Genomic DNA, 15384 nt, shown 5'->3' with positions numbered 1-15384 from the left:
CAGACAAGCAGGTACCATGGTCACAGGGCCTATAGCCTCCACCAGCCTGAGGGGTACTGGCGCCATCATAAGGTGAAGCCAGAGAAGAAAGCCAGGTAAAAAAGGACAGGGAGGTCCTGCCTGCCCAAGGAAGGAGTAAGAAATAGCACGTGCAGGAGAAGAAGGAGCCACCAGGGCCTGCAGAGCCTGCCCTGAATGCTGAGGTTGGGATGGGCCACCTGGACTGGGTATTAAATGGAGGGCCCTGTGGGGAGAGAGCACAGAAACAGGTGCATGCTGCCATCACAGACCCCCACTATGCCCTGCCTCGGCACAAGACCCACAGCAACCAGGGGAAGCTCCCCATGCTTCCTCTGGGTCACCCCACAGGCAAAGTCCTTCCAGGTGTGCTCACAAACCATTCTTCCAGCCCCCAGGACTGTGCAGGAACCCATCACTCAGCTTCAGTGCAAGAAGGCCTTCTCTGCAAATCCACCTCCTCACACGAGCAACCTTCCAGACCCCCTGGGGGTGGCTGATTCTTCTCTGGAAGCACAGCTCTGCACACACATGCACACAGCTCTGCGTTCTGCTGCACACGTGCTCACACTTGCTGAACCACACAGCCAGGAGGCTGACCAGGCTGCCCACGCTCTTGGCTCTCATGCCTGGCTCTGGCAGCCTGATGTTAACTATAGACTTGGACTGGGGCTCCCACCCCTGAGCCTTCCGCTTTGCCCAGGATGCAGCCCCTCGAAATGGAAGAGATGTGGCCACTAGGAGGAAGACTCTGGAGTCAAGAGGCTGCTCCAGTGGGGCCTGGTATTGGTGCTCTGGGGAATAATCCAGTCAGCCAGATTCAGACCTACCCCAGCCAGACACTCTACCAGCTTCCCTGCCCCTGCAAGTCCACATGTTGCCAGCAAAAAGCTCTCGCCCTTGGGCCGGGCGCGGTGGCTCACGCTTCTAATCCCAGCACTTTGGGAGGCCGAGGCGGGCGGATCACAAGGTCAGGAGATCGAGACCATGGTGAAACCCCGTCTCTACTAAAAATACAAAAAATTAGCCGGGCGTGGTGGCGAGCGCCTGTAGTCCCAGCTACTCGGAGAGGCTGAGGCAGGAGAATGGCGTGAACCCGGGAGACGGAGCTTGCAGTGAGCCGAGATTGCGCCACTGCACTCCAGCCTGGGCGACAGAGCAAGACTCCATCTCAAAAAAAAAAAAAAAAAAAAAGCTCTCGCCCTCTCCAGGTCAACAGCAGAAACTCTAGGCTACTTTGCCCTGCTCCTGCCCAGTCATCTCAAGGAACAGGTTTGGCAAGACAGGAGAGTTCACTGAAGAAGCATGAGATATGTCAACAAAGAGCTGGTGGTAGGCAGCTCTGCCCTGTCTCACTGTCTGCCTGTCACCAGTCCCAAGGACCTTCGAGAAACCCCGATGCCGGGGGCCAGATCTGGCACGTAAGCCAGGGCAACCCCAGGGAATCCAACTGCTTCCCCATAGTTCCCTAGGGGAGCAGACTGGAGGAGCTGCCCAGCTCTGAATGGAGAGGTATTTTACTCTGGCCAGCCATGGGGCAGGGAGCAGCAGGAGGGATATCGGGACAGGAGGAGGGATGACAACAGAGGGCACCCTCTCTGGCCACTGACTGGCGTCTGACCCCTTGAGATACTTGGGCAGTTCCCTTCAGCCCCCTTGGGTTTGGCTCTGCTACTCCCAGGGCTGATGACCCCACAAGACACACAGCTGGGCTGTGCTGGCCAGGCTTGGACAAGGCAGGAGAAAGTAGAGGATGGGAGGCCAGGAGGCACTGAAGGACCTGTGGTCCTGCTGGTCAAGCCCCCATAGGCCCAGAGCACAGGGCCCAAGGCAGTCAGGGAAATGGTCTGAGTGTCCCCTCCTGATGACCAAGAGCAGGGAGGTAGCCTACTGAGCCCAGGAAAGCAAAACCTGAGTGGTCATCAAGAGAAAGAGCTGGAATAGGGGGTACCAAATCTGGCTATTCCACTGAGGGCTGCTCAGGGCTGGAGCCTCAGTTGTACAGAGCCTCCAGGAGACACAGGTACCCAGGACTGGGCCGGTCTGGTCTGCTGGGGCCTGGGCAGTTGGGCACATGACTGGAGGTTTCATGGACTGCTCATCCTGTGAGGTTCAGGTGAGCATATGGAGGACTGCTGCCATGGGGAGGATGCCAAGAGATGCGGAAGGGAGGGCAGGGCAAAGGAGGGGAAACTTACATCAAACTTTCCAGGGTTCTGCTGTAACTTCACCTTGCCTCCCGACAGGTACTGCCAAGCACGGCCCCGCAGAGAAGGTGGGATGCCCTTTTGGCACCGCAGACGAATCTGAAAATCAAAAGGACAGCTGAGCCCATGCAGCCACCCAGGCAGCTCCCCCAGCCCAGCCCCTCTGCCAGTGCGTGGTGGGCCCTCAGTGCACACAGCATCGAGAGCAGAAGCAGGGAGAAAAGAGGACTTTCACCGGGCAAGGTGGCTCATGCCTGTAATCCCAGCACTTTGGGAGGCTGAGGCGGGTGCATCACCTGAGGTCAGGAGTTCGAGACCAGCCTGGCCAACATGGTGAAACCCCGTCTCTACTAAAAATACAAAAATTAGCTGGGCGTGGTGGCGGGCGCCTGTAATCCTAGCTACTTGGGAGGCTGAGGCAGGAGAATCATTTGAACCCGGGAGGCAGAGTTGCAGTGAGCCAAGATCGCACCATTGCCCTCCAGCTGGGCGACAAGAGCAAAACTCTGTCTCAAAAAAAAAAAAAAGGACTTTCCTACTGTTGCTACCATGCAGAGCCTATGGTGCAGGGAGAGGAGGTGACTGCAATTAGATATGCTAACACCAGGTGATGGCAGGGTCCCACATCCCTGGTGACGACACAGGCATTCCTGAGGTCTACCATGGAATTCCAGACCCTCGTAACTATCTTCTGAATCAAAATGGAACCCTATACGCGGGCACGCTGGCTCACACCTGTAATCCCAGCACTCTGGGGAGCCGAGAAGGGCAGATCACTTAAGGTCAGGAGTTCGAGACCAGCCTGGCCAACATGGTGAAACCCCGTCTCTACTAAAAATACAAAAAATTAACCAGGCATGGTGGTGGGTGCCTGTAATCCTAGCTACTTGGGAGGCTGAGGCACAAGAATCGCTTGAACCCAGGAGGTGGAGGTTGCAGTGAGCTAAGATTGTGCCATTGCACTCCAGCCTGGGCGATAGAGCGAGACTCTGTTTCAGGGAAAAAAAAAAAAAAAAAAAAAAGGAAAAGGAACCATTACAAGTTGGGTGAACCCCATAGTCTGTCACCAGGGAGGGCATTGCACTGTGTGCGGCTCAGCTGCAGCCACAGGGAAGGTAGGTCATGAGATGAACCAGAATGTGCCCAGAGGTGTGGCCCGGACACTTCCATGCAGGTATGTTGATTTCAGCAGACATGTGGCAGGACACCGCCAGCCTAGAGGGGAGAAATCTCAGCAGAACTCAGAAGGAAGATGGGAGCTGCTCAAATGGCTCCCTCTTTGTTTTGGTCAAGAATCCCGTCTCTCTTCTCGTTGACCCTGAGCTCCCAACATCAACAGCCTGGGGCATAGGCAGCTGGCCTGAGTGTGAGTCCTGACCTCAGCCCTTGCTAAAATGGCCCAGGTCTTCCCTGCCACTCATAGAATGGGAGAAGTGAGGGAGGAAGTGTTTGAGGCAGCTCATGACCCAGAGCTAGTGCTCAATTCTGGCTAGCTGTTTTTATCAGGAAGTTTTCACTGGCAAAACTCAATTTGAAAAACTATCAAAACGATCATGTCTTTTACAAATGGGGCATTGAGGGTAGGGGAAAATTTGTGTGGTAAATTTCATCACACAAGCAGAGTGGGGGTAAATTTTTCATACAATCAGAAACCCTACTACCTCCTAGCTGCACCGCACAGGCTGGAGGGATCCAGCCCTGTGTACTTTCTACATCACCAGTGGGCTCCTCCTGGGCTTGGGACCAGAATGAGGCTCTGAAGGCAGTTGCCCTGACCCGTCAAGGTGGGCAAGGAAAAAGGCAGAGGCATCACTCCTGTTAAATGCTGTGGTGGGGGAGGGGTGAGATGGCCAATGATACTCCCTCAACCCCTGCACTAAGCAGCCTGACCTGGGATAAAGGGGATGGGCACTCAGGGCATGAGAAGAACATCTGGATGTGGGTTTGAATCTAGCGCTGACCTTGAGCCAACCACTTCTCAACTGTAAGATCTGAATAATACCTACTACTGTGCAGAGTTGTCCAAGGAGTCCATTAGAGAGGGAAACTGTGCTTAGTGTGGGGCCTGACACAGTCTATGTTCAGTAAGCAATGGCTTCCTCTCTGCCCCTCCATCCCAGGAGGATGCTTGACACAGAAGCCCAGGACCTTAGCTCGCACCTAACTTCCCCTCACCTAGAAACCCCCTTCAACAGTCCCACTGGAAGCTCTCAGAGGAGGGAGTACAGAAGCCCTGGCCTTCCTGGTGACCAGTGCAAACAAGAGAAAACTTTCCAAGGGTCAGAGAGAGTCAAGAACCAGGAAGGAGCCAGGCAGACAGGCTGAGGGTGGTGGGGGAAGAGTAGCAGTGGCTGGTCACAGGTGCCAAGTGAGAGCTTCTGGGACTGCCTAGAAAGGAGGCAGAGGAAGGGGGCTGAAGGGAACTGCCCTAGACGCAAGGAAGAGTTTCCTGCGCCTATGGGACAGGGGTCTCCTTAAGGAAGCCAACTTGGGCAGGCTTTGGCAAAGGGATGTTCTTTACCCCAAAGTCACAGGCCCTTCAGGGTCTCCCACAGAGCTAAGCTCAGCAAGAGGCAGCCCCACATCATCACAGCCCCCATCATACTTGGCCTTCTCCAGGAGAGCCCTGGAACACTTCGGGGGGAGCAAAGAGCTGGGAGTACAGCCAGCCTTTCCCACTCTGGCCTCCTCAGCATAAAGGTGCTGGAGGGGGTCATCCCTACCCTGCCTGCCTTAGGGAGGATGGTAGGGACCAGTAAGGATAAAGCATGGGAAAGTATTCCCAGAAACCACAGAGGATTACCATTCTCTGAGGCCAGGCCTTGGGAAAGGAGGTCTCTGATGAAAGCTGAGTGAGGCCACACCCTTGCCTGCTGAACTCTGTGAGGGCAGGGCCATTGCTTAAGCCTACCCCAGGGCAGGGCCCTGCGGGAAGACAGCATTCCAGCCCCGGCTCTGCCTCCCTGCAGGAACAGAATTCTGTCCTAGACATGGCTGGGAGTCCCAGAAAGGAAGGCACCCTCCCAGCAGGACTACGTATGAGTCCAGGAGAAGTGTTGAGTCTGAGCCCACTTCCTGAAACAGGTATTATACTTCCTGTGCCACGACTTCCTGACCAGAGGGAGAACTCAAGCCTCCACAGGCAGGCTGGAAGAGCCCCGAGGGCAGGGCCCAGTATGGCCACAGCTGAGGTGGCAGGAGGGACACCCAGTGGGTGGTTCCGGGCTGGAGAGAAGCAGTGGATTAGGGCCTCTGGGCACGGTAGATTGAAGCACTTCCTGTGGAGGCCTCAGCTGAGCAGGGGCAGGGGCAGGTCTCGGGCTCTAACCACAGTGCCAGGAGAGAAAAGGGGAAGTGTCAGCTGCTACTCTGCTGAGAGGTGCTCCCCAAAGCTCCCCTCTGGAATCCCTATTTTCAAGAACACGGAAGGTCCCTGCCAACCCCCAGTCACCATAACAGATTGCTGGAGAGCAAGCTACAGCTCACAGTGAGAGCCAGAGGAACGATGAGGCAGGGAAACAGAGCCAGAGTCAGGCAGGAAGCAGCTGAGGAATAACTGTCTTAACATTGTTTTTTAAAAAAAGAGATAGGCTGGGTGCGGTGGCCCATGCCTGTAATTCCAGCACTTTGGGAGGCCGACGCACATGGATTGCTTGAGCTCAGGAGTTCCAGACCGGCCTGGGCAACATGGTGAAACCCCATCTCTACAAAAAATATAAAAATTCGCCAGGTGTGGTGACATGTGCCTGTGGTCCCAGCTACTTGGGAGGCTGAGGTGGGAGGATCACTTAACTCCAGGAGTTCGAGGCTGCAGTGAGCCAAGATCATGCTGCTGTACTCCAGCCTGGGTGACAGAGTGAGACCCTGTCTCAAATAGATAGGTAGATTAGATTAGATTAGATTAGATAGATAGATAGATAGATAGATAGATAGATAGAGAGAACAAGCAAGAGCCCAGGTCTGGGTGAGCCTCTCCTCTCATAGCACAGGGCTTCACCATCTATGATACAGTCTACAAAGCACTTACCACCACTTCGTGGGGAGCAACAGGATTATCACTCCCACTTGGCCAAAGAAACTGAGGCTGAGAGGGTGAAGTGACTTGCCCAGAAGTTCCACAGTTAGCCACAGGTGTGAAGAGAGGAAAGGAGTGGGGCTGGGCCCAAGTCTATATGCCTGACTGTCAGTCCTGAGCTTTCTGTGAGGCCCTGCAGCCAGCTGTGCCAGCCTGGACCAGACCAGAGTGTCAGCTGATGAGAGTGGGCAATAGGGTTCATTCTGTGCATTAGGAACTTGTACAGAGAGACCCTAGCTGTAAGGCTCAGAACAGGCCTCCTCTAGGCCAAGTGGTAACACCATGCTGAGGGCAGCCAAGGACATCAACACACACACACACACTTAAGAGTGGTGGGCAAGAATGTTCCCACAGGGCAATAGAGCTAGTGTCTAAAGACAGCCTAACTTGAAAGGGACTACTGGGTGATTTCATTTTCGTAAGACTGTTATTAAAGTGTGAGGTTACTTTCTTCTTTCTTTGGCCAGGAGTCAAGAGGGAAGTCATCAAATTAATCTAGAGGGTAAAGAAGGCCTCGTATTGTAGTGGCTAAGAGGGCAGGTGCTAAAGGTACACTGCTTGGGTTCAAATCTTGATGACCAGGTCATCAGTAAAGTGGGGATACTACTATTACTAACCTCACACTAGGGTGCTGTAAGGAATTATCCCAGGCAAGTGCCAAGCACAAAGCAAATGTTCTATACATGCTAGTTACTGGCAGTATTGTAAAGTCCTCCTTGATAGCTGGTAAGCAGCACTTAAGTCCTTCTCCTGGGAAGGCTAGAGGAAAGCTGTGTTATGGCTGTTGGCTAAGAGTGGCTTTGAGGTTTAGCTCCAGGACAATGTTCTGCATGAATCTGAAGTCATTGTGTGAGGGCCCAACCTTCCCCCTGCCTTCAAGCCAGCTTCTGTCTTGCACTGGCAGCTGGAGGACGCCTAAGGCATCTGGCAATTAGAGAAGCCCCTGCTTTCCTAAGCTGATGAAGTTCCTCCTTCCTCCTCCTCCTCCCCAAACTGCCAACTCCCAGCCCAAGACCTGAGGCCAGGCCCCTCACCTTTTTGTGCTTCTTGGCCATCCATTTGTCCCAGTTGTTGAGCATGTCCAGCCACTTGGACTCCCTCTGCCTCAGCACCTCCAGGGGGACTTCCTCCAGCCTGTGGAGCAGAGGGCAGGGCCTGTGAGAGGTGCCAAGGGAAGCAAAGGCCCTGGCTTCGTTCCCAGCCGCCAGCCTGGTCAGACCTCCATTCTTCCTGCCTACCATCCCTGCTGTTCCCTTCAGGACTGCTACCTCGGACCATCCTATTACAGATGAGAAGGAACACGCCACCTCCCCACCCACTGCCTCAAGGCATAAGCTAGAGAGACAGCAGGTGGTTCAAGTGCCTACTTCCCTAATGTGGCCAGGACCCACAGTACCTCTCTGAGGCAGAGGCTGAGTGAGTGTCTGCATCTGTGCAGCAAAGCAAAGCATTCCTGTCCTGGGTCTGCCTTAGTCAATAAGCCTCTTCAGAGGGCCAGTGTACAAGGTGCAGAGTTGAACACAAAAACTAGTCAAACGAGTACAGAAATAATATGCTCACCTCTTTACTTGAGCCAAACTCATTACTCAGAGTTTCCCCAATTATGCCCTGGCCCTTTCCCACCTCTCAGCCTTTACTCATGCCAGTCCCTTTGCTGGAATGCTTCCCAAATTGTCTCCACCCATCAAAATCCTACACATACTTCAAAGCCCCATCAAACACCACTTCTTCTATCTGTAGATCTACCGACTGGGCAGCTAGCACAACTGTGTTGCACTGTTCTAGGGCAAGGGCCTTTGGGTGGGTTATGGGGATGCTGTCCCATAATTAAAACAAAGTCTTGACCCTCATGGAGTTGATATTCTGGTGGGCACTGAATGTGGGGAAAACACCTCAGCACCAAGGTGCTTTTTTCTGCTTTCTTAACAGAATAAGGTATTAATGACAGACGAGGAAACAGGCTCAGAGAGGTAAGATACCCAGGCAAGGTATCTTGCTCAGCGTCCAACAGCAAATCAGTGGAAAAACCCAGACTCAAATCCAAGTCAGGTCCCAACCAAGAGCCAGCACACAGTGCTGCCTGACCTCTCGGAAAGGAGCACAGGGTCGGAGGCAGCTCAGAGGAGGTTCTCAGGAACAGCACACGGTGGGGCTGGGGCTTGGCCCAGGCCTGAGTCTCTGATCCTCTCTCTGCCGGAAGGAAATGTGCTACTGTGACTTTTACTGGTTGGAAGAGCAGAGGGAGGGGCCCTGGCAGAGCTGAGGCCTCTAAGACACAAAAGGGAAGGTCTTCTTCAGTGCATTTTATCTGGGGAAGTGCCCAGGCCTGAGAGCAGCCTTGGAACTGAACGTCTGAGGAAGGACTACAGCCTAGGCAAAGGAGGCCCCCTCAACGCACTGATACAAGGCACCCCACCTTGAACTGCTGCCCCTCTCACCACCTAGAGGCAGAACTAGGGCATGAGTTACTCCTTTCCTTGCTTTTCCTGAGCAAAGCAAGGACCACGCCTTTACAAAAGGTCAGGTAATTTACAAAGGGATATATATCTCCGGGCAACCCCCAAACATCCCAGGAGCAGAAACTAAGGGCCCACACCTCCCAGGCCATGATACCTTCCATCACCCATAATGCACTGCTTATGCAACAAGTCAGGGAAACAGCCTTCTAGTTAACCAGTCAGAAGGGTGCCCAAACTGAGTCAACAGGAAGTTCTGGCAGTTATGGATGTAGATAATGGCTGATCCAATATCCCCACTGCACAGATGAAGAAACTGAGGGCAAGGTTTTCACTTGAGATTACCAGTTTCCAAAGAACTTACAGGTGATTAAATATGTCTATTTGATACCTCAACCCTCAGTCTGGCTTTATTGATAAAATCTAACTGCAGGGACTCAGAGACGCCCATTCTCCCAACTGCAGATACACAGAGGAACATGTTAAATTCAGAGTTCTTTTAACTGATGCCAGATAACAGCTTTGGCAGTTTCAAACCCCCAATGTCAAACCTCAAACCGGAATTTCAAAAGAATACAAAACAAACTACCATATTTCCTGGATTCTAAGACACCACTGATTTTAAGCTACACCACTGATTTGGCAAGATCTTCTCAGAAACAAAAAACCCACTACTACTTAAACTGTGCATGTCAATTGAAAGATCTGTTTTGATTTTTTAAATCCTAAATTAGGAAAATTTTGAGGCAATATGGCCATCTGAATGGCTTTTCCTTTAACAGAAGAGGAGTTTAATCTACCTGGAGATGGTGAGAAGGAAGACACTGGAGGTCTGCCTGTACCCAGCACTCAGCGTACCACGTGCTCTCTAACTGCAGGTAGATGTCTCTAGGTACAGGATATGCTCCTGAAACATTGCAGGCTATTTTTTTTTTTTTTTAAATCAGAAGGTTCACATATCCTTCAATTAACTCAGTCAGGATCTTAGAAAACATCTGATCCAACTGCTGTATGATATAGAAATCCTTTCTACAATAGGCAGGTCCCCTTCCTTCTCTGATCCTCAGTTTCGCTATATGCTAGTACAGTCTATCTTATGAATTTGACCCTCTAAGGAGGCCCACAGAGGAGCTGTGAGATGAAGCTGGGGCCAGAGGGGTCCCTGAAAATAGTATGACAGTGTAGAAGCCCTGAGGAGGCTTCCTCTTGACAGTGGAGAGGGCAGGAACCAATTGCTAGTGAGAGAGAAGCTGGCCCAGTATAAGGGACCACAAATGGCCTATGGGGGATGTCGCAAATCTGGAGGCCTCACTCATCCTCCAGAAAACCCCTCCTTCCTTAAGGTAGCCTGAGGGAGTCTCTGAAGCCAAAAGAGACAAGTGAGACCAGTTTCTTGTGGCTCAGCCACTGCTGGAACTGCTCCATGGATGGGCCTTCCTTACCTCGAGGTGAAGTCACCCTGTTGTTAAACAGTTTCCACTGCTAAAGCTTTCTTCTCCACGTTATGCCAAAATTGTCCTAGTAAATTCCACCCGTAATCTCAACATCCCTTTTGAGGCCACACAATTCTAGACCCCTCCCATACCAGGCACACACATGTTTATCCCTCATCATCCACTCATCCCTACCTGAATGTCCTTTCTTCTTCCTTCTCCAAGTGACAGTAACCCTTCAGAGCCCAATATTACATTAAAAACCACCATAATAATATCAACAACAGTAGTTACCATTTGTAGATTATTTACTACTTACAATTTTCTTCTCAATGCTTCACATACCTTTATCACATGTACCTTTTGTAATAACCCTATTATAACATCATTCTCCCCTTTTTATTTTGTTTTTTTTGAGACGGAGTTTTACGCTTGTTGCCCAAGCTGGAGTGCAATGGCGCGATCTCGGCTCACTGCAACCTCCACCTTCCAGGTTCAAGTGATTCTCGTGCCTCAGCCTCCCAAGTAGCTGGGATTACAGGCGCCCGCCACCACACCTGGCTATTTTTTTGCATTTTTAGTAGAGACAGGGTTTCACTATGTTGACCAGGCTGGTCTTAAACTCCTCACCTCAGGTGATCCACCCGCCTCGGCCTCCTGAAGTGTTGGGATTACAGGCGTGAGCCACCGCGCCCAGCCCATTCTCCCCATTTTAAAGTAGAATCTAAGGCTTAGTAATGTTAAGAGTGTTCCTTAAGACCATGTAGCTATAAGTGGCAGAGCTGGGACTCAAACCCAGGCCTGACTGACACTACAGCTCATGCTCTTGACCTTTGTCTTGACACTTCTCTGCCTCCACAGGCCAAGCCCTCAGCCTCCACACAGCCTGCATGCCTGCCTGCCTGCCTGCCCAGATCTCGTAAAATGTCCTCCAACCTGAAGATCTTCATCCTGGCTCAGAACACCATGTCTCACGCTTTTTAAACTGAGACCCACACAAACACACATACACACACACAACCAGAGTACATTTTAGGAAAGAGTTGCCCTTACATGTACTAATGTACTCTGATATTTCCAGATTGATTTTATATTTTTCTATTCTATTGTTTTAAATGCTGGTCACAAGCCCCTAAAACTGATTTCAGCACCAACTGATAAATGAGTCAAGTCATTAAGTGTGAAATACACACTTCATTACCACTTGCTTATATTACTCAGCACTGTCCCTCCCTAGCTGGACCAGGTCTTGAACTTCTGTGACTCCTACTGCACACGCCCCAGGTGTTCAACAGCTGCCTGCCTGGCTTTCTCCATGACATCATTACCCTCATCTGCACTGCATCAGGGCTACAAGCTACTTCTGCCTTAGAAATTGTACATGTCCCTCTAATAGCCCAGTGAAGTGGGGCCCTCACAGATTAATTACTATTTCCATTTGGCCCATGACAGACTTGGCCTGATCAGAAAGGTTGTATGACTTGGACAAAGTCACAAAGCTAATAAGTAAGTGGCTGACCCAGGGCTTCCCCTCTGTCACAGCGGCCTATATGCTACTTCCAGCTCCCTGGGGAAGGCTGTGGGGAAATCAGGCCCTTCTCCAGATGCTTCTGTATGGCTCCATCTCTGGCCCCCAAGCCAATGAAGACAGTCTAACCCCCTCCTCCAGTGTTCTGACTGCCCCAGTGAGTGGCCTGCCCGTACCTAGCAATGCTCAGAGACACCAATACATACTGGATGGGATGGTTTGCCAGCACAACCTCAGGTGCAGATGGTAAGCCTGGGTAATCCGCCTTTTTCTTTTCTTTTTTTTTTTTTTTTTTTTGAGACGGAGTCTTGCTCTGTCGCCCAGGCTGGAGTGCAGTGGCATGATCTCGGCTCACTGCAACCTCCGCCTCCAGGATTTAAGCAATTCTCTTGCCTCAGCATCCCAAGTAGCTGGGGCACCACCACACCCAGCTAATTTTTGTATTTTTAGTAGAGACGGGGTTTCACCATGTTGGCCAGGATGGTCTCAATCTCTTGACCATGTGATCCACCCACCTCAGCCTCCCAAAGTGCTGGGATGACAGGCATGAGCCACTGCACCCAGCCAGGGCAATCTGCCATTTGCTGGCAGCCCCAGCTTCTGAGGAGGAAAGGCTCAGAGGAGACAGAGGTGGCACCTAATCACAGATCTTGTCAGGCTCCTGGACTGGAACAGGCTTAGCCATGCTGTGCCATGTCATGGTCCAAGGCAGCAGTGACACTCTGCTGACCCCATTCTCTGCAGGTTCCCAGTTTCCTAGCGTTCTCCCAAAACCCAGAGGCTCGAGGCTTCCAAAAGTCCAGAAGGACAAGACTGTTTCCCAGGCTGCTGAGACCAAGGGCTGGGGTTCTCTCTTCCCTTGTCCTTCTAGACATCTGCTTTCTGCCCAAGCACATCTCAGCACCTCTGGCTAGGCAGGCTCAGCAAGGGCAGTGCCCATGCCCATCACCTCCTTATCCTAGCCTGTCCTGGGAGATGAATCTTGATACCAAGGAACCCGTCTAAACCCTCCTCCAAGCCTCACTCCCTGAACCAGGCCAAACAAAGAGAAATACACCCTAAGCAGAAAGTCTGAGGTCACAGACCACAGGACTGATCCTCCTTTCACCCATAGGGGAAACCAGGTGGGGTGTAGGGGAGAATAAATAGAGTGGGGACTTGAAGTCAGCTGAGCTAGGTACTCCAGGTCTGCCGTCTACTAACTGGGAGACCATGTGCAAAACATGTGACAACTTCTTCATCTTTAAGTGGGGTCATAACGCACACCTCATCTCTTATAGGGCTGCAGAGTACAAGGGCCCAGCCTGGTGGGTGGCCAGAAAATGGTAGCTATTAGGTGACTGGTATTTGCAGCTTAACTAGCACTTTCACATCTCTTTTCTCATCTGACTGGTCCCTACACATAGGCCTTTGAGGAAGGCAGGGCATGATTACCACCATTTTACTCATGAAGAATTGAGACTCTGAGAGATTACTTAATTTGCTCAATGGTAGGCCGGGCGCGGTGGCTCAAGCCTGTAATCCCAGCACTTTGGGAGGCCGAGGCGGGTGGATCACGAGGTCAGGAGATCGAGACCATCCTGGCTAACACAGTGAAACCCCATCTCTACTAAAAATACAAAAAATTAGCCGGACGTGTTGGCGGGCGCCTGTAGTCCCAGCTACTCGGGAGGCTGAGGCAGGAGAATGGCATGAACCCGGGAGGCGGAGCTTGCAGTGAGCCGAGATCGCGCCACTGCACTCCCGCCTGGGAGACAGAGCAAGACTCCGTCTCAAAAAAAAAAAAAAAATTTGCTCAATGGTAAACAAATTCCAACTCCTGGCTGCTGATCCCAGCTCTGTCGCTTTACAGCTGTGTGAAACAGGGCTGGCTGCTTTGCTCGGAGCTTCCAGTTCCTCATCTATAACCCAGGAGGAATGCCACCTCCTCGGAGAACACTGGTAAACATGATGTGAGGCAATAAGAGCTGACATATTTCATGGGCTGGCTGTGTACTAGCTCTGCCAAGCACTACAGAGGCACACAATCCCCCAAGGAAATAGCTTTAATTATCTCCACTTAATAGACAAGAGCACTAAGATTCAGCACAGTGGAGTAATATGCCCAAGGTTACATAGCCTGGAAGTAGAGGCTGCCACCTGAGCACTAAACTACCCAAGACATATAAAGTCCCCCGCTCATACCACAGCTTCAATCCCTGTCACATTCCCTTCCCTCTTCTTATCACCCTCTGTGCCGAGAAAGGCAGGAGTGAATAACGTGAAAAAAAACCCTCACACTTGGGTCTCCAGGATGGAGAGAAGGCAGCTGGAGGAAGTCCCACCAAAGTGTGGAAAATTGGGAAGTGGATGTGCAGGGAGAGCATGGCCAATCACCAATCCAGAGGGCTTCCCTCTCCACCCAGAGCCTGAAAGTGAAGTGAGGAAAAACAAAAGGCTGACCTGTTTTGCATACGAGGCAACAACCTCTGGAGTTCACTACCCTAAGAGGTGGTAATGAATGAAGGTATAAATGGCTTTTAGACCAGTTCCATAGGAAGTGATGATGAGAAACCAAAGTGCAGGAGAGGGTAGGCTGGTGGTGTGTAAATGGCTGTCAGGACTGGGAAACCTATGAGATCATGCAGTGAGGCCATCCCCTCCCCAGAAGGTAAGCGGTCTGCCTGATGCCACGCATGCTGTGAGTTGGTAGGAAAAAGGAAGAGGGTCTGCAGCAGCCTGGCACTCCCTTCTGGGGCCCGGCCACCCCTGCCTGGGAGCCGGCTGGCAGTGTCCCGGCTCCCTGTCTGAGTGAGAGAGTCTGGCTTGCTTCACTCTCCCTCCTTCCCAATGCAGGCTAATTCTAGGGCTGCCTCTCTTTCCCATGAGGAATTCCCTGGCTCTGCTCCTTCCAGTGCTGGGTCAGTGCACAATGGTAAACAGGTTCTCTCCACCCTTCACTGGCCTTGGTGCCCTGGACCTCTGCCCAGCTCTCCACTCTGCTCAGCTCCACCCTACTCAGTGTGAGAAATGGTTCCTTTAGCACTAGCCTTGCTGGCTCCCAAAAAGAAAAATCAAGGAATCCACTTTCCTCTGATGTACTCATCTAGGGAAGGGCACAGACCACAGAGAAACCCCCAAGCAGCTCTCCCTGACAACTGCAGAAAGGTATTAGGGTCTCGCTCTATCACCCGAGATGGAGTACAGTGGCATGATCTCGGCTCACTGCAGCCTCTGCCTCCTGGGCTTAAGCCATCCTCCCACCTCAGCCTCTTGAGTAGCTGGGACCATAGGTTCATGCTACCATGCCCCACTAAGTTTTGTATTTTTTGTAGAGACAAGGTTTCGCCGTGTTGCCCAGGCTAGTCTCAAACTCCTGGGCTCAAGTGATCTGCCTGCATCAGCCTCCCAAAGTGTTGGGATTACAGGTATTAGTCACTGCGTGCTGCCTGAGACTATTCTCAACAGAAGACATCCCTTCTCCAAATCCCAGCTCCTACCAGGCAGAGTGCTGCTTGAAATTCCCTTGCTGGTGACTGAGTCCTTTGATCACAATCTCACTGCAGGCACCCAGGGGCCACCCTGACTCATCCTTACCAAACTGCTAGATCTCATTGATAGATCTTACCAAGATTAGTCTTGACTCACTGTTTATATAAGGCCCCTCCTCTGCCCAGACTCGTCCATG

General features: G+C 51.8%; 1 protein-coding gene across 4 annotated transcripts in view; it reads right to left on the bottom strand.

The window, feature by feature from the left end:
* TBC1D10A (TBC1 domain family member 10A) overlaps positions 1-15384 on the bottom strand; it is a 35745-nt gene that overhangs the window by 5475 nt on the left and 14886 nt on the right. Inside the window, exons 1-3 of one of the 4 annotated variants that reach the window (XM_055252517.2) lie at positions 7697-7749; positions 7335-7434; positions 2217-2324 (exon numbers count right to left, since the gene is read on the bottom strand). In XM_055252517.2, the coding sequence (XP_055108492.1) occupies positions 2217-2324; positions 7335-7379 (153 nt within the window). In that variant the 5' untranslated portion in view covers positions 7380-7434; positions 7697-7749. Of the gene's footprint in view, positions 1-2216; positions 2325-7334; positions 7456-7696; positions 7750-15384 lie in introns of those variants that run through there. The other 3 variants (XM_055252516.2, XM_055252519.2, XM_063623645.1) reach the window with 3 other exon arrangements.

The sequence above is a fragment of the Symphalangus syndactylus genome, chromosome 18 (assembly GCF_028878055.3).
Source record: "Symphalangus syndactylus isolate Jambi chromosome 18, NHGRI_mSymSyn1-v2.1_pri, whole genome shotgun sequence".
In the NCBI taxonomy this organism is placed as follows: domain Eukaryota; kingdom Metazoa; phylum Chordata; class Mammalia; order Primates; family Hylobatidae; genus Symphalangus; species Symphalangus syndactylus.
Note: the sequence above shows the minus strand (reverse complement) of the source record. Positions and strands in the feature narration are given on the sequence as shown.